Source organism: Muntiacus reevesi, chromosome 7, assembly GCF_963930625.1.
Source record: "Muntiacus reevesi chromosome 7, mMunRee1.1, whole genome shotgun sequence".
NCBI lineage: Eukaryota > Metazoa > Chordata > Mammalia > Artiodactyla > Cervidae > Muntiacus > Muntiacus reevesi.
The window spans coordinates 58,915,423-58,934,310 of record NC_089255.1 but is presented as its reverse complement, the minus strand read 5'-3'; the positions used below and the strand labels follow the sequence as shown (position 1 = coordinate 58,934,310).

The window sequence follows — 18,888 nt, the reverse complement described above, 5'->3', positions numbered from 1 at the left end:
GAAAAATGCATTACTAGGTACATATTTATTTATGATTAAGATTATAGAAATACCTATTATTACCTAATTAAAAAACAGTAATTTTTCAATAATAGAGGAACTATATATGACAGAAACACTATAAACATTTTAGCTTAAATTTGAAATTACTAGATTATTCAGTAAATGAATTAAATTTATATTAGCCTTTGAAAAAGTACAATTTATAGATTTTCCAAATTTTAGATATTGTTCCTCAATGCACAATAAACACATTTATTTAAATCATAAAAACTACTAAAATATTCATAGACCAAAAAAATAAGTAAGACCAACTTCAAATATTCTTCCCTGAAAATTGATTCCTTCATCAGGAAGCTCTCTAACATAGTTATGTATTTCTTTTCTCCTTATTATTGGTAAGCTCTTATAGTAAAATGTGAAAGGAAAAAAATTCCTTCCACCCCAGGTACTCATCCCACTCTCAAGAAAAGTCCTCCCCACTTCTAAAAGGGGGGAAAATCCTCCCACCTAAGGCCCTACTAAATAATGGATGTAGCTACTGCTGCTATTCTTTACAGGATTATTTGCATAACTGTAGTATTCCAGGAAACATGAAAGACCTGAGGAAATGAAGGACTATTAGTAAAATTCCCAGCATTGAATATTTTGGCAGAGGGTCTATCATTCCTCAGAGTATATAAGCTAATTTATAGAAAACCTTGTATACTATGCAGAATTTTTAAAAGATTTTGTTGATGTAGACCATTTTAAAGTCTTTATTGAATTTGTTACAATATTGCTTCTGTTTTTTTGGGGGGGCTGTGAGGCATAGGGGATCTTAGTTCCCCCATTGAACTCGCAGTCCCTGCACTGGAAGTAGAAATCTTAACCACTGGACCACCAGGGAAGACCACCATGTAGAATTTTTAAAACTTAGTATTATTATAGTCACAAATGAAAATTAGGCTAAATATGGAAACATATCAACAGAATTATTTCAGGAAAGCTGATATGACATTTTGTTGCCATGAGGTTTTTAAATATAGAATTTCATTATCAGTTTAATTCCTCTCAAAACAAATCTTACCAACTTGAAGTTAATCTTAATCATTTGTTTCAGTGCTTTAAAGCCCCATTCTCCTTTTTCACCTTCAAGTTCCAAAACCTTAAAAAAAAGAATTTAGTATAATTTAATATTGTTATTTTCTAGTAACACCCAATATTTAAGTTGTAAATTAATTTTACATCATATGCATGAAAAACAGTACCCCAAGAACTCTATTTTTCAAAGCCATTTTTAAAAGGTTTAAGAAAAGAAATCAATCTTAAATGCTTATGAAAGGACAAGTGAGCTTATTTTGAAGTTTCTTCATCAAAAGATTAAATAAGAACTACTTCTTGATTATTATACAGTCCCAGAAATACTTGTTACTTCACTGGTTAAGAATAACACAAAAGTTTATCGGTAGGAAAGAAATCACATTATTTAATAATGAAACCACGCCTGTGTGCTTTGGCACCAAAAGACAAAGGAACACGATCGCAGGGATAACTATTGACCAGCACCATTCATTGATTCTCTTTCTGCCAGAACTGTACATGTTTTCAGGACAATGGTCCTGTTCTATAGCTAACTTGATTGGAAAAAACAAAAGGATAGCCCTTTTGAAATATTTGCTTATGTTGCATAATGAAAACTTCGTTTACGGGATTATCACTAAGTATCCAAACATACTTCTGAAATAAAATCATTTGCAATTTACTTGATTTAAGGCATTATTTAGAAAAACACAAAACACAGAATCAACCAGAAAAAATATGAACCTTTTGGAAACTGCTTAATGCTGCTTTTGGGTCATCTTCTTTTAATGCTTTGGAATTATAGTACTGATTTTCCAAATCCACATTTGGCTCAGAGTTACTATCTTCAGAGTATTCCTGTGTGTTAGAAAGAGATATTAAAATGAAAGAAATAAGAAAAGAAACCCACACATTGCTAAAATGTGAATACTATTAAGAGAAAAACAACATATTTATAAAAAAAAATTTAAATACATAGTAGAAATTCCACTGACATTTAACCATTATTGAAATAACAAGGGGAAAAGCCAAAATCAAATGGTTAGCAGAATACGGTAGTCCCCCTTATCCACGGTTTCATTTTTTGTGGTTTCAGTTGAGTATCAATTAAGGTCTGGAAACTGGGGAATTCCAGAAATAAACAATCAATAAGTTTTAAACTGTGAGTCATTCTAAGTAGCAGGAACAAATCTCGATGAAATCTCCTGCCCTCTCCTCCCCACATCCCACCTCGAATGCAAATCATCCCTTGGTCTGGCATATCCCACCTGTGAGTCACTAAACAGCAAGCTCAGTTATCAGATCCACTATTGTGGTATCACAGTGCTTGTGTTCAAGTCTCCCTTATTGTACTTAATAATGCCCCCAAAGAAACTCAGATATGCCAAAGAAAGGTCCTAACATGCTTCTTTTAATTGAAAAAGTAAAAGTTCTCACAGTAAGAAAAAAATGTATGCTGAGGTTGATAAGATCCATGGTAAGAACAAATTTTCTACCTGTGAAATTGTGAAGGAAAAAGAAATTTGTGCTAGTTCTGCTGTTGCAAAAGTTATGGCTAAGGTGTATGAAAAGTACTTAGGGAAGGTAGAAAAGGCATTAAATTTGTGGCTGAAGGACATAAACAGAAAACATGTTCTGACTGAAGGCAAAGTATTAGAAAACACTGAGCCTATATAGACTAAGATCACGGAATCTGGTCCCATCGCTTCATGGCAAATAGACGGGGAGAGAGTGGGAACAGTGACAGACTTTATTTTCTTGGGCTCCAAAATCACTGCAGATGGTGATTGCAGCCATGAAAGTATAAGATGCTTGCTCCTGGGAAGAAAAGTTATGACCAAACTAGACAACATATTAAAAAGCAGAGACATCACTTTGTCAACAAAGGTCCGTCTAGTCAAGGCTATGGTTTTTCCAGTGGTCATGTATGGATGTGAGAGTTGGACTATAAAGAAAGCTTAGCGTCGAAGAATTGATGCTTTTGAACTATGGTGTTGGAGAAGACTCTTGAGAGTCCTGTGGACTGCAAGGAGATCCAACCAGTCCATCCTAAAGGAAACCAGTCATGGGTGTTCATCGGAAGGACTGATGCTGAAGCTGAAACTCCAATACTTTGGCCATGTGATGTGAAGCGCTGACTCATTTGAAAAGACCCTGATGCTGGGAAAGATTGAAGGCGGGAGGAGAAGGGGACGACAGAGATGAGGTAGCTGGATAGCATCACTGACTCAATGGACATGAGTTTGAGTAAATTCCGGAGTTGGCGATGGACAGGGAGGCCTGGCATGCTACAGTCCATGGGGTCGCAAAGAGTCGGACATGACTCAGCGACTGAACGGACACAAAGACTTCAGCAAAGGGTTCCCTGGAATGAGTGACACCAAGCCATTTTCTGAAAGGGATGGTTACACAGATACAGAAATAGGTTTGTACTGAAAGATACAGAATCAACACAAAAGCAAATTGTAAATACTAATTATTAGTAGTATTACTATTAAATTTTAGTTATTTTATCTTTCATTTCATAATCTAGTTTTTGCTATTCCCTAAGTCTAAATTTTATTATTCTAACATGGCCTAACTACCTAGGATGGTGAGCTATATAAAGCAGTCATCTATTGCTAAATAAAGCTATATGTTAATAAAAATATTTGCTTTATGTGTAGTTCACATTACTCAATAGCTGTTTAGTTATATTACCATACTTTAGCTAGTCCTGTAACATCAAAATAAGTGAAACAAAATTAATTTGTATAGCTTTATGTGACTTTTCATTACATAAACTCAGTTCCTAGTTATGAAACAATAAAGAAGAAAGAAAAATCGAAGTAACACTATTTTGTGAAGGAGTAGAAATAAGAGTTTAAAATAGTTTCAGGATATTCAACTTAATGATAACGATTATAAAATATACATAAATTAGTGTAATAAAACTATTATTTTAGGAAGAGAGATGAATTCCTTCAGCTATAAGTCATTACAAAGGGCAAGTTTATGTGAAATTCAGAATTGTACCTGAAAGCAAACACAAAAGAGATAAGAAAAGTATTATAGTTGTTTCTAAATCCAAATACAGTTAAATTTTGGGGGGAACAATTTATGAAAAATTCTGTATTGTCTCATAAAGGCACATGAAAGAAAAAAGGTATATGAGTGTAGTGTTAGAAAGCTCAAAAATATGTAAACACAAGATGAAATTTTCCTATGACCAGCAGATGCAGGGAGATGTTTGATGTTAGCATAGAATCTGTTTTATTTGACCACCATGGCTTTGTAATGTGCGCCCTCTAGAGGGTAATTATTTCCTCATGTAAGGATATTTCTGGGAAGCACTGGCACTCGGTCTCACAAATTTAAGATCAGTAATTCAGTTTTGCTTCACACATGAAATCCTTTGGAACACTTCTCTTACAGATAAAGTCAAATTCTGAGTAGTGAGTAAAGTTCATAATCATCCATTCACTTCTTCAATCTGCAATTCAGGTTTGGCTATAATAAAACTGATTAAAAAAGCAATTAATAAATAATGAACAAGCCAAGTGGATACATCAAATCATGTTGTGACAGTGATGGCTTCTGAGCCAGGCTTTGAAAGCTAAATGGGAGTTTGCATGCCAGACAAAAACAGAAAGGGGAAAAGAGGAAAAGCAGACACAAAACTGTAACATGAGCTACTGAACACCTAAAAACAGTCATACTGCTGGAACATAAAAAGTCCTTATTGATTCTACCTTGAACATAAACTCAAGTCCATCCACTTTCCCTTGCCACTGCCCCAGCCTACCAGGTCACTTTCAGCTCTCCACAGATAAACTTTCCATTCTCCGTTTTAACTTTCAAATTCCAATCTTCTTACAGTGAGTGGCCAGTATAACATAAAATGTAAATGATCGTATTCCTCTTCTCAAAAATGGTTTTCCAGGGAATTCCCTTGTGGTCCAGTGGCTAAGACTCTGTGCTCCTGATACAGGGGGGCTGGGTTCGATCCCTGGTTAGGGAACTAGATCCCACATGCCACAACTAAGACTCTATGCAGCCAAATAAATAAAAATAAATGTTAAAAAAAAAAAAAGTGGTTTCCCATTGCTCTTAAAATCAAGTTCAAAAATCATCAAAATCTGACTCGATTTTATGCACGCAACCATGTCTCCTTATTCACTTTGCTGCAGCCACCCTGGCCTCACCTCACAAGTGGCCAAACTCATCCTTGCCTTAACATGCCATTTCTTTTTCTTCTTTCTACCTCTTTTCATCTCATTAACCACTGCATATCATTACAGCTTAAGCGTCATCTACCTCCTCAGGGAAGATGTGGAGCAAAGAATCCTAGCTAACAAACCTACTCACATACTCTACACCTTTGGAAATCAGTTCTTCTTAGTAACTGTTCAATAATATATGGGAATAGCTAGAACCAGAGAATCACTTTTCTGCAACCTAAATCTTCAGAATGCACCCCTGAACTTAAAGCCTACTTATTTTTAGTTTCTTAGCCAACAGATTAGGGGAAAAAATTAAAATGGCCCAGGACGTAAGAGGTAAGTAGAAAGCTAGGAGGTACATATGAGTAGGACATGGAGTTGCCAGAAGGTTAACATCGATTATTGAACTGATTGTAACACAGGTGAAGAAAGGAATCTTTACATTTCCTACCATGTCTGAAGGCCTCCTGTAGTTCAAGACTGACTACCTGCAACTTCTGGCACCGACTGGCTCCAGATTAATGCTACTTCTAAACTCTATATGAACTCCCCTGAATCACTACAATTGAGATAAGACTTAATCCCACCTTCAACATTTTGTGAATACGTCCTTTTGGTTTTTCACATTATATGGATTAAGAAGTGAAATGTATACTATTTTTTGCACAACTGCAATTCAATTCTTAAGTGTTGTTGCTGGAATGGATAAATACATGAGAATTGGCACAACTGATATGCTACTGCCTTGCTACTTATAATTAGGTTATGACCTGCAACACCACGTTGCAGCCTCCGTGACACCACTAACCTGTCATCTGCAGCTCAGTGAATCACACACCATCAATACGAACTGAACTACAGCAAACTACTCAGTTACCACACCGGCATCATTTTTAAACCGAAGATATTTTGAGAAGTCTTTGGAATAATTCGGTTGTACAGAATATCTGTTATATATTATTTATGTCTATTGTACACTCAATGATAATGATCTTTAGTATAAACCAGTAATTAAATGTGCTCAACAAATGAAAATGAAGTCTTTCTCCTTAAGCTATTCACGGTCTGAGACAGATATGCAAATGAAACACTAATATAATAACAGAAGCAGTAACAGAGACACATACTACGTTCAGTGGCGGATCAGGAGTAATGAACTACTCTTCAATGAGTTAGAAGGAAAAGTTACCTCAACCAGGTCTAAAAGTAGGAATGCATTTTCCCAGGGATGAAAAAAGGCACCGGAAACAAAACAAGCTATCCAAAAGCATGGAAGCTTCAAACAGCACTGCATATTTAGAAGAGCTACCAGTAGTCTGATTGGGCTGAAGCACAGGATGCATGCAGAGCTGATGAGAGAGAAACTGGTATCAGACAGGGGAATAGAACTGTACAGGTTTAGCAGAGTTTATATCAAATGGAGACCCACTAAAAGATTTTATAGAGAAATAATTAGATCTGTGTTTTAGGAAGAGCACTCTGGTAGTAAGGAAGTAGCCCACTGGATACTCTTAGAACTGTTTAGCCAACAGATGATGAAGGCCTGATTCCAAGCAGTAGAACCAGGAGAAAAGGGAGAGGACAGAATAAATATATGTGATGTTAAGGATGTAAAATAAAAGGACACATCATATGGGCACAAGAAAGGGGAAAAAGTTATCCTTAATGACTACAGCTGATTTGGTTACACACAGTGACATTAGTCAAAACAGGGAATACAGGAAAAATATTAAATATTGCTAAACTGAATTCCCTTATGTCAGATGAAGATGCAATAACTATAATTTATAAAAGTATAAGTGAAATGCTTTTGAGAGAAACTGAAATTTTAATCTATACATTAAGAATGTTTTAGACAAAAACCAAAGAATTTAAGCAATACATGAAAAAGCAAGCACTTGAACAGTGTTAAAAAGGATTTTTAAAAAATCCACTAAAGTTCACATTAGCTCCAACCTATGTAACTCATGTTCTGACATCTATCCAAAGCAATCTCTTACCCATCTACACCAACCAAATCTATTCTTCCTTCCCCCAAACATATCATGCTCTTTAAAATCTCTGCTTTGGCATAAACTGGTCTCTCTTCTAGGAATTCTAACCACTGCACCTCCCAACAAACTTCCCACTTTTCTCCTGTGATGATGTCCAGCCCTAACACTCCTGGAAATGCTGTATTCCTCAAGGAATTCTCAAGGATTCTCAATTCCTCAAGGATTCTTTCTTTAAGTCTTCTTAGCAAAATATTCTCCATAGTCATGCTTCTACACGACATGCATGTCTCTAAAGAACAGTTCTGTATGTATATTGTTCCCACCTCCCGCCTCCCCTCCCCTCCCCTCCCCTCCCCTCCCCTGCCCCACCATGAGCTTCTCAAAAGCAGGAACTTACTTTTACTGATCTTGGTATCCCCAGAACCTGGTATATCACAAAATGCTCAAGAAGTGTTTGCTTACTTGAAATGAAAAGTTAGTGAACGTTCCAAAATAACACAACACCGACAGGGGCAATTTTGACTCTATGTTGGAATGTAGCGACTACTGAAAAGGGTCAATTTCATAGTTCATGTTCTTATTCTTGTGTCTCCTGTCAACAGAAGTCTTAAGAAATGTGCTCGAGGAAAAAGAAGACTCACCATTAACAATGGTTCGCAAGCCTTGATCATGTTTAGACAACAGATGCTGCACATCTAGTGCCAAAGGTAAAGTCTCAGTATCCATAAGGACTAATTTAATCCAAGTCCTAGGTAGCCACTTGTGGTTTAACTATTCATAAAAGTAACCAAACCCTTAAAAAAAAATTTCACTCAAGGTAATGGATCCTAATCTGTCTATGCTATAAATTACAACATTCTTTTATTTGTCCTAAACTTTCAGTTCTCGGATTAAATTTTCCAACAAGACATCATTAAAGTCTTAGGCTTGGGCTCTAGTTTTGACTGGCCCACTAATTTGTCATGTAAATTTACATAAGTCACTCACACTTGATGTTTCAGTTCCTCTCCTGTCAGTTATGAGGGTTGAACCCAACAGGAAGTCTCTAATTCTTGCTGAGGGTCATGTGTTCCTTTCTGGGGTATAACACACAAGTACAAATTTACTCTGTTGGGTAGTCACACTTTACAGATTTACATTAGGGGTGAAGAATCTTAATTTATCTTATTCTTAGCACAAAAGAGCTATCTCCCATTACTTATGGGAGATCTTATAATGGTATCCTTATCATTAGTTACCCTTGTTTGAACCTCTCTAATTTCATTATATAGGGTACACCTATGAGGTAACGTGACAGGCCTTTTTGAAAATGTACCCAAACTTACATTTCAAACCAATCTTATTTAAAGCAGTAACTTTTAAGAGGTGGTAAATTATTCCAATTATACTGACCTGGATTGTTAAGTACCGCTTCTGAAATTCTTAAGGAAACTAACTTTATTAGTTAGATGTTTCCAACTTAAAACAGCATCATCCAAATTTGGGGGCTCAAATTATTTATCAAACCTGACTTGGAATTTTTGACACCTACAAAACAGAGAAAACCTGGCTATTGCTGAAATTAAAAAAAAAAAAAAAGCCGCATACCATTTAAAATAGCAAAAGAAAACAGGTCAAATTCTCATCAACAGAGAACTGAGTAAATAAACTTATGGTACATTCACACAATCAATGCAGCTATAAAAAGAAATAAGTAATCTTTCGACATATGTCTATGGAATAATCTTTAAAATAAAAAACAAAGTGTAGGACAATATATTTAATATGTTAATTCTGGTTTAAAAAAGGGAAGAGGGGATAAAAATCTGTATTTGGTTACCTATGGGAAAGAATGGGAACTGGACAATTGAGGAACAAAAATGGAAAGGAAATTTTATTTTTATTTATTTAAGGAATAAATATAAGGAATATATAAAAGGAAATTTTATTCATTCCATGTTTTTGAACCATGTGCATGTATTACCTATTTTAAAATGCTAGATGCCTCAGGTTCTGAAGAATTCTAAATTCTAAAAAAATCTGAGCAATGACAATCACTGTTTGGCCCCTCAAGATCAAAGTAAGAGTTCTGTTCTTCATTTGTACCCTAAACACCACCCTCTCTCCCCAGCAATAAAATAAAGTCTCACTGTGAAAAGTTTGCAAGACATAAACACTTTAATTTTCCTGACACTTTTCATATTTTCCAGACCTTTTTATTCTACATTTTTCCCACCCAGCAAAACAAATAAATTTTACTGCCACTCAATAACATTGTAATATGGATTACACATCTATAGTGGACATGTGTTCTGTGTGCACAGCAATGCTGACTGATCTTTCCTCTCTTAGATGAGGATTTCCAAAAACAGTGCTGCTCTCCTACAGAGGGCAAGCAATCTATCTTCCCTCTCACAGTGAGTCAGTGATTCAGAAGGCCCAGAGCTAAGGAGAATCCATAAAAGTTCTTTCTAGGGTTTCACTGCTAGAGTCAGCAAGGAAGGTCCTTTTGCCTTTGGGGTTATAATACTAGGAAGATAACACATTATATTACAAGATTTTGTGATATACTATGAAGGCAATTAAGCCAATACAGTGAGGAAGGCAGCCCAGGAAGAGAGACATAGGCAGAAAAAGACCCAGCATCGTTATCTAAGTCATGAACCCTGTTACATTTACACTTCTTGGTGATGTGAGCCAATATTATGTTCTTTACAGTTCAAGTTGATCTGACATGTATTCCTGTACTCTCCTTCCCTACACGCAAGAGTCCTGACTAACTTACCAAGATTTTCTTCTCATATCACTGAATATTCATTAGAAGTGTGATTTGAAATGCTGACATACTTTCCATCACATGGATATATTTTACCTATTACTACCTCATGTGTATTAATAGTATTCTCCTACAATTGACAACTTGGGGGGGTGTTTCCAATTATTTACAATTAAACATGCCCTTTTGGGGGTGGGGTGGGGCAGCGTTGCATGGCTTGCAGGATCTTAATTCCCCAGAAAGTGAGTCGCTTAGTCCTTGCAACCCCATGCAGTTCATGGAATTCTCCAGGGCAGAATACTGGAGTGGGGAGCCTATCCCTTCTCCAGGGGATGTTCCCAACACAGGAATCAAACTGGTGTCTCCTGCAATACAGGCAGATTCTTTACCAACTGAGCTATGAGGGAAGCCCATGGATCAAACCTGGGCCCATGGCAGTGAAAAGTGCTCAGTTCTAAACACTGGACTGTCAGAGAATTTCCTATTATGTTCCCTTTTGAAGGGAACATGTCATGTCAATTAAAAAATCTTTTTAAAATATATTTTAATTTGCTAAACCATGTTCTAAGGTTCGTTATAATATGACATCATTAGTCTGAACTTGTTAAAACTGTGACAAATAAAGAGATTCTGTAAGAAACCTTATAGCTAAGACTCTTCTCCACCCCTCCCCAAAAGAAGTAAATTTCTAGGGCATTAAAACATGCTATCTGTTAAGGCAAGAATAACAACAGTAATAAACATTTATTCACTAATCACAGTGTAACCTGACTGCAAATGCAAGAGATGTAAAAGACATGGGTTCAATCCCTGGGCGGGGTAGATCCCTTGAAGGAGGGCACTGGAGATCTCCACTCCAGTATCCTTGCCTGGAGAATCCCAGGGACAGAGGAGACTGGTGGGCTGCAGTCAATAGGGCTGCAAAAAGTCAGACACATCTGAAGTGACTTAGCACTGGCAACAATAGTAATAAACATTCATTCAGTAATCACAACTATAAACCTAACCAGGATGATTATGGAGAAAGAAATGGCAACCCACTCCAGTATTCTTGTCTACAATATTCCATGGAGAGAGGGGCTTGGCAGGCTTCAGTTCACGGGGTCACTAAGAGTTGGACATGACTGAGTCTCTCTCTCTCTCTCTCTCACACACTCACACTCACACACACACACGATGATTATAATGAGGCTCAGTGGTAATATACTCAAACAAATGGAATTAGTCTATCTATTCACCATTTTATTTTCCCCTTACAATAACATTTTTCAAACATATTAGGCCCTACCTATAACAGGAACTACTAAAGAATACTTTTTGGTATGAAGTTGCTCTGTCTTAAATCCTTTCTAAAAAGACTGTTAGAAGTATTCATCAACTTCAAGCTGGAATGGCTGGATTGTGGAATTTTAACACAGTTTAATTTATCAATGGCCTTATTAACTTAATGAATGACATGATAGTATTTATTATTAGTTATTACTAACACTATTGTATGTAAATCTGTAAAAGTAACATTGAATTAACACATTTATCAGTACCATCTTCTCTCCATTCACTGCTACATAAATTACTATGCTTATAAAATACCTGCTTCTGCCTCAGAAATCAAAAAGATCTTAGAAATAAGAGATCAAGCATACTGAATTAATTTCTTGCTTGTTTCGTCTTCTTTTTTTAAACCAACTTAATTCTCTCTTCTATTAGCTCAAGAAGCGATTTCGGGTATTAAACTTTATCAATATAGATGATTGATAAAATATATACTGAATGTATCTGTAGTTAGGCTACTCATGGCTCTCATTAACTTTTTCACTAAAACGAGGTGATGATGAACTATCCAACAAACAATTTATTTTTTAATAAAAAAGAAGTTTCCCTAAAACAGTAAGTTGATTCAGACTCCTTAAATCCAAAGAAACAAACAAAAAAGGCTCAGGCAAATATTAGAAAACAAAAACAACAACTTTTCTTTTGGCAACAAATAAGCATGAAGTGGCAACCAGCTGTGCTTGATCTTTTTAAATGTATGTTTAAAAATTAATAAATATACGTTTATAGTGGCTTAAGGAAATTAAGGAAGTAAAAAATAAAGTAATATGATATCTATGTAAGAGAGATATGAGGCAGGACTATTTAACAGAATGCTGGGGGGATCATTAATTATGTGGTCGTGTAAAGTCTCACCTTTTTGGGTTAAGAAATTTTAAAAAAAGAGGTTAAAATTACACATTCAATTTTATATTGTACATGCGGTGTAAGCCCTCAAAGGCTGGAGAAACACAGTCAAGTTAAATCATTTATATTTAATTAAAATCCTTGCAAAAATGAATTCTGTACTTCAAGGGGCAGTGAGATTCTCACTGCCATTCCTACATTACAGTCTTACTCATAGTGCTAGTAAGTTATGTATTCAAAAAACTATTGCTTACAAAAGAGATAAGCACAAGTAAAAACACAAACTGAAACTACGTAAAACAGTCAAAAGAACACTTCCATAGTTAAAAAATACCTGTAATATATGTAAACATGTAATAAATAAAAATGCACAAAATAGTACAAGTAACATTCTTGAAGGATCTAAGCCACTGCCTAAAACTGGCTTGGTCTGCACAAACTAAAATGTAAGGCAGAAATCTTACTACTAGCAAAACTACCTTTAAGAATTATCAACACTATTGACTTTCAGGTAATAACAAACACTTCCCTCTCCCTTTTGCAAATGCTTTCTTTTAAAAGTGAAAGATTAATTAGAAACGACTATACAAAGATTTACACTAATTCAAAATGAGACATTATCTTGAGACTCTCTGGCGCTTATAAACTATAAGACGAGCCAGACTTCCCTGAGCATCTACTTCATAACTTTATGATAATGCAGCATCACCATAACACACAAGAACCATGCACAAAAACTCCTCCAAATAAAAAGCAAAGCCAAGTTGACGCTAATTCGTGGTCCAGATAATCGTTCTTAGTTCCCACACCAACAATGTTTTTGAATATCAACTTGAAATGTTAGTGAATATTTAAAAAATTGTAAGTCTGTTCATAAATTAAACCTTGAATCTTTAAAAATCACCATTCGGTTACATAAATTCGTTTTGTTCTACTCTGTTGATATTTTAAACTCTGAATACTGGGAAATTTCTGAGTCAAGAAAAAAGCCATTGAGTCAATTCTCTCATACCACCCCACCTCCCAAACCCCAAACAAACAAAAAGTAAAACCTCCTCCCCAGCTTTTCTGTTTAAACAAGTAGTTAAACTACTTTTCAAACGCTGGCCTGGCTTTCAATTCTCTATGGCACCTTTACCTTATAACAAAACGGAGCCTGGACAAGACTAATTAAGCTCTGTTTCTAGATTCACAAGTGGCGTCAGGTCTGGGAGCAGGAAGGCCCCCTTGTTTTTGGACCCCTCTTCCAGCATTTCGCACTCTTTCAATTCAAGTATGAAGAAGAGGGGACAGGAAGACTGCGCCCGAAAGGGCAGAGCCGGGGCCTAGACCACTGAACGGTCCCCCAAACGGCTCGCGCGATAGGGAGGAGGCAATGAGAACCTGACGCCGGAGCCCAGGGGTGCCCTTGCAAACTAAAGAAGCGCTCGGATTTGGAGCTCAACGCTCGGGACCCCCTTCAGTGCCTCCTTTACCCTCCCTTCCCCCATGCTGGAGAAACAGGGCGCGGGCCCGGTGCGGGAAGGGGGAGGAGGTAAACTCGTCCTGTCACTGCATCGGGAGAGGCTGGAAGGAGCACATGTTCTACGGGGAGAGGCCGCGGCCGCCCCTGCCCCGGCTCCTAAAGCCAGAAACCACCTCCAGCCCCAGAGTTCTGTTCCCTGCGCCTCACCAGGTCGTAGTCCTCCTCATCATCGCACATGAAATCATCCTCCATGTCAGACATCTTGGCTGGGACGGGGGGAGGGGGGAGGAGAAATTGGAGACAACCTCCTCCCACAATCCTCCGCGGCTCAGAGGCGTCACTCCCAGCTTCTCTCCTTCCCGACGCTCTTAGAGGAGCTGAATGTTTCCTCCCGGAACAAATGAGCTCGGTTTTGAGAGGATTCGCTACGACGCTAAAAGCGATTGCACCGTACCCCTCTTCCTGTGAGACGGTTGGTGCCTTAGCAACTAAACCTAGTAACTAGGGAATCTTCAAGTGCTTCGGATTTCCGTTGAAGGGCCTTGGAAACCTTTCTCTCATAAGGTGCGGTTTCCAGCCTCCTGGGCAAGGCAACAGTCTCCTCCCTTGCCTGGGACTCTAGAACCATTTCAGTCAGGTGATAGTAAGAGGCAGTTTGGGACTAGAAGGCTTTCGCGGAGAAAAGTCTGACATGCCTATCCTGTGTGACAGGTAGTATTATTGCCATGATTACGGATGTGCATTTAGCCCACACATTTTGGTGGGTGGTCCTGTGATGTTTGGAAACCTTTCAGCAGAACGGTTTACACGTAATGTTTGTTATATTTGTAGTCAGCAAAACGACTCTGTAGATATCCTAAATTAAGTATCAATCTATTGAGGTACTTGAAGTTTTATTCAGTTGTTCAATGAATTATAAACTAAACTTTATTGCCTATGAGACCAAATTAAGGTAACAGTTAGCAACTGTTTTTTAAAAAAACGCATTATTGTTGCACAGCATCATCAGTAGAATTCGAAATAGTAATAAAAATTGAAATGAAGGGAGAAAATACTGCTTTTCAAACAGCATTTTTAATATAAACTTCTGTCCACTTGAATTCACAAATTTTATATAGTTAACAGCACAGACATAATTTCGGATGCTTTTTTGCATCTAGTTATGTAACAGCATAGGACAATGTATGCACTATATTGTTGACAAAGATTATTTTAATAGTGATATAATAAGCCCTTCGTTGAATGCAGTGTAATTTACTTAAGCATGCTATTATTGTTATACATTTCGAGTATTACAGTAATAGCATTATTTTAAACTATTTTGGAGGGAGTATTTTTGTCACTTAATTTTTTTTCTTAGGAAAAATTCCAAGAAGAGGAATTGCAGGCTGGATTTTTTTTTTTTTTTTCCGTTTTGGGAGTTACTCAGTAAGTAACTGCTTTGCTTTTTTTTTTTCCCCTGGCTGCCCCAGGATACAGAATCTTAGTTCTCTGACTGTGCTCCCTGAATGGGAAGCATGGAGTTTTAACCACTGCGTCAGTCAGGAAGTCCCTGGATATATTAGTAATCATTTGCTTTTGTTTTTATTTTAATAATTCAAAAAATTTTACTGGAGTAGAGTTGATTTAAAATGTTGTGTTAGTTTCAGGAATACAGCAAAGTGAATCAGTTGTACATATACATATATTCATTGTGGGTTTTTTTTTACTCTTTTTCCATTTTATATATAGTGGTATGTATATGTCAGTCCCAGCCTCCTAATTTAGTAATCATTTGTATTGCCATCTTTTCGGTCATAGTTCTTAAAAGTCATATTTATAGCAATAATACTGTCTACCTATAGACAAAATTTCCCTTTCCTTCTTTTCCTCCCAATATTTTATAATGAGGAATTTCGAACATACTGAAAAATTTAGAGTTAGTCCAGTGAATGTGTGTATATACCTATCAGCTTTATTTGTATCTAAGTATTCCTAGAATCAGTTGAAAGTATAATAAGATGCACATATCATTACATATCACTCAAATGCAGCTGTGTATTTCCTAAAAATAGGCACATCCTCTTATCACAACATCATTGTTACACAAGGAAAATTAATCATTCCCTCATGTCATCTGATAGCCAGTGGATGTTCAAAATTCCCTTATTACACATAGACTTTTAGAATTGGAAGAGCCTTGTATCACTTCAGTCTCTAAGGCTTCCTAAGCATGGAAATTAATTATAACTTTTCAAATCCTACACCAGAGATTCTGATTCAGTAGGTCTGGGGTAGAACTCAAGAATCTGTTCTTGTAGCCTTAAAATAAAACAATCTCCCTGTAAGTTGTAACTATATATCCTATTTTGTCTAGAATAGCCTAGTCCTATTGTCCCAGAATAAAAATTATCAGCATCCATCACTCTCAAAAGTCTGTACAATAAATCACATGATTACTCTATCTGTAACCCATACTTCTTCAGAAGAGAAAAAAGAATCTCAAGGTGATTAAGAACTCTTTTTGCTCAGAGTAATCAGCTACATAGTTTTGCATTTTTAAGTTAGTATAGTGATTCTGAAATGATCTATTAATCATGTGCGTATGAATATGTAATAAAACTGCATGTTTATTTACATTGAATTTATTTATATATTTTGGTGCCTTTTAATATAATTCCTTACTTCTACAATGTGGAAAACTTATTCAAGAAGTTAGTGACTAGGAGCACTAGGAAAAGTGCAGCCACATTTTGAGTGTCATATTCTTGGCCTCCAACTTTCACACACTTAGTCTGGAAATTTGCTGAGATTAGTTGAAAAGGTTTTCACAGTGTTTAGCTCACTGCTTGGGTACACAAATGCAAATGAATATTTGTTGTAGAAATAAACATGTCAATCTTTCTATGCAGGCAATGCCCTTATATATATGTCTACACATCAAAATCTTTTTCTGTCTTCAAAACTTCATTTAAATATCACTTCATTCACATATCCTATCCTAAATACTTTGTACATTTAAGCTATTCTCTTTTTCTTGACATCAGTTTTATTCAGTGGTAAAGTAAAAAGTGGAAGTCACTCAGTCATGTCGACTTCTTTGTGACACCATGGACTGCAGCCTGCCAGGCTCCTCTGTCCATGGAATTATTAAGGCGAAAATACTGGAGTGGGTTGCCATTCCCTTCTCCATGGGACCTTTCCAACCCAGGGATCAAATCCAAGTTTCCTGCATTGCAGGAAGATTCTTTACCAGTTGAGCCATCAGGGAAGCCCCAATAGGAAATCATTAAAAATTTTTTAACAGTTTATTGATCTGATCTGGTGCCTTTATACAAAGTGATTCCTGTGTTTAAAAAATATTTTTTTAAAAGCTGTTTGAGGTATAATTTATCAGCTTTATTGAGGTACATTAAACTATACACTATGAGCCATAAACTGAAACTATGAGCCATGCTGTGTAGGGCCACCAAAGACAGATGGGTTATGGTAGAGAGTTTGGACAAAATGTGGTCCACTGGAGAAGGGAATGGCAAACCACATCAGTCTTCTTGCCTTGAGAACCCCATGAACAGCATGAGAAGGCAAAATGATAGGACACTGAAAGATGAACTCCCCAAGTCAGTAGGTGCCCAATACGCTACTGGAGATCAGTGGAGAAATAACTCCAGAAAGAATGAAGAGACGGAGCCAAAACCAAAACAACACCCAGTTGTGGATGTGACTGGTGATGGAAGCAAGGTCCAATGCTGTAAAGAGCAATATTGCATAGGAACCTGGAATGTTAGGTCCATGAATCAAGGCAAATTGGAAGTGGTCAAACAGGAAAAGGCAAGAGTGAACATTGACATTTTAGGAATCAGCAAACTAAAATGGACTGGAATGGGTGAATTTAACTCAGATGACCATTGTATCTACTACTGTGGGCAGGAATCCCTTCGAAGAAATGGAGGAGCCATCATAGTCAACAAAAGCGTCCAAAATGCAGTACTTGGATGCAATGTCAAAAACAGCAGAATGACCTCTGTTCATTTCAAAGGCAAACCATTTAATATCACGGTAATCCAAGTCTATGCCCTGACCAGTAATGCTGAAGAAGCTGAAGTTGAACTGTTCTATGAAGACCTACAAGACCTTCTAGAACTAACATCCAAAAAAGATGTCCTTTTCATTATAGGGGACTGGAATGCAAAAGTAGGAAGTCAAGAAACACCTGGAGTAACAAGCAAATTTGGCCGTGGTGTACAGAATGAAGCAGGGCAAAGGCTAATAGAGTTTTGCCAAGAGAATGCACTGGTCATAGCAAACACCCTCTTCCAACAACACCAGAGAAGACTCTACACATGGACATCACCAGATGGTCAATACTAAAATCAGATTGATTATATTCTTTGCAGCCAAAGATGGAGAAGCTCTATACAGTCAGCAAAAATAAGACCAGGATCTGACTGTGTTTCAGATCATGAAATCCTATTGCCAAGTTCAGACTTAAATTGAAGAAAGTAGGGAAAACCAGTATACCATTCAGGAATAACCTAAATCAAATCCCTTATGATTATACAGTAGAAGTGAGAAATAGATTTAAGGGACTAGATCTGATAGACTAAATTTGATAGAGTGCCTGATGAATTATGGGTGGAGGTTCGTGACATTGTACAAGAGGCAGGGATCAAGACCATCTCCCAGAAAAAGAAATGTGAAAAAGCAAAATGGCTGTCTGAGGAGGCCTAACAGATAGCTGTGAAGAGAAGTGAAAAGCAAAGGAGAAAAGGAAAGATATACCCATTTGAATGCAGAGTTCCAAAGAATAGCAAGGAGAGATAAGAAAGCCTTCCTCAGTGATCAGTGCAAAGAAATAGAGGAAAACAATAGAATGGGAAAGACTAGAGATTTCCTCAAGAAAATTAGAGATACCAAGGGAACATTTCATGCCAAGATGGGCACAATAAAGGACAGAGATGGTAGGGACCTAACAGAAGCAGAAGATGTTAAGAAGAGGTGGCAAGAATACACAGAAGAACTGTACAAAAGAGATCTTCATGACCGAGATAATCACAATGGTGTGATCACTCACCTAGAGGCAGACATCCTGGAATGTGAAGTCAAGTGGGCCTTAGGAAGTATCACTACGAACAAAGCTAGTGGAGGTGATGGAATTGCAGTTGAGCTATTTCAGACGAGATCGGGCGCGTTCAGGGTGGTATGGCCGTAGACAATTGAGCTATTTCAAATCCTAAAAGATGATGCTGTGAA

At 37.0% G+C, this 18,888-nt stretch overlaps 2 protein-coding genes across 6 annotated transcripts in view; one reads left to right on the top strand and one right to left on the bottom strand.

The window, feature by feature from the left end:
- Positions 1-13,970, bottom strand: part of COPS2 (COP9 signalosome subunit 2) — a 28,046-nt gene extending 14,076 nt beyond the window's left edge. For 2 of the 3 annotated variants that reach the window (XM_065940368.1, XM_065940369.1), the window contains exons 1-3: positions 13,864-13,970; positions 1,807-1,920; positions 1,070-1,147 (exon numbers count right to left, since the gene is read on the bottom strand). In XM_065940368.1, the coding sequence (XP_065796440.1) occupies positions 1,070-1,147; positions 1,807-1,920; positions 13,864-13,917 (246 nt within the window). In that variant the 5' untranslated portion in view covers positions 13,918-13,970. Of the gene's footprint in view, positions 1-1,069; positions 1,148-1,806; positions 1,921-8,650; positions 8,786-13,863 lie in introns of all 3 variants that reach the window. The other variant, XM_065940370.1, reaches the window with a different exon arrangement.
- A 152-nt stretch (positions 13,971-14,122) lies between these two features.
- GALK2 (galactokinase 2) overlaps positions 14,123-18,888 on the top strand; it is a 145,547-nt gene continuing 140,781 nt past the window's right edge. The window contains exon 1 of one of the 3 annotated variants that reach the window (XM_065941839.1): positions 14,123-14,220. Coding sequence is in view for 1 of the 3 variants with exons in the window: in XM_065941837.1 (XP_065797909.1) it covers positions 14,348-14,367 (20 nt within the window). In the remaining 2 variants the exon portion in view is untranslated. Of the gene's footprint in view, positions 14,221-14,248; positions 14,368-15,060; positions 15,085-18,888 lie in introns of those variants that run through there. The other 2 variants (XM_065941837.1, XM_065941841.1) reach the window with 2 other exon arrangements.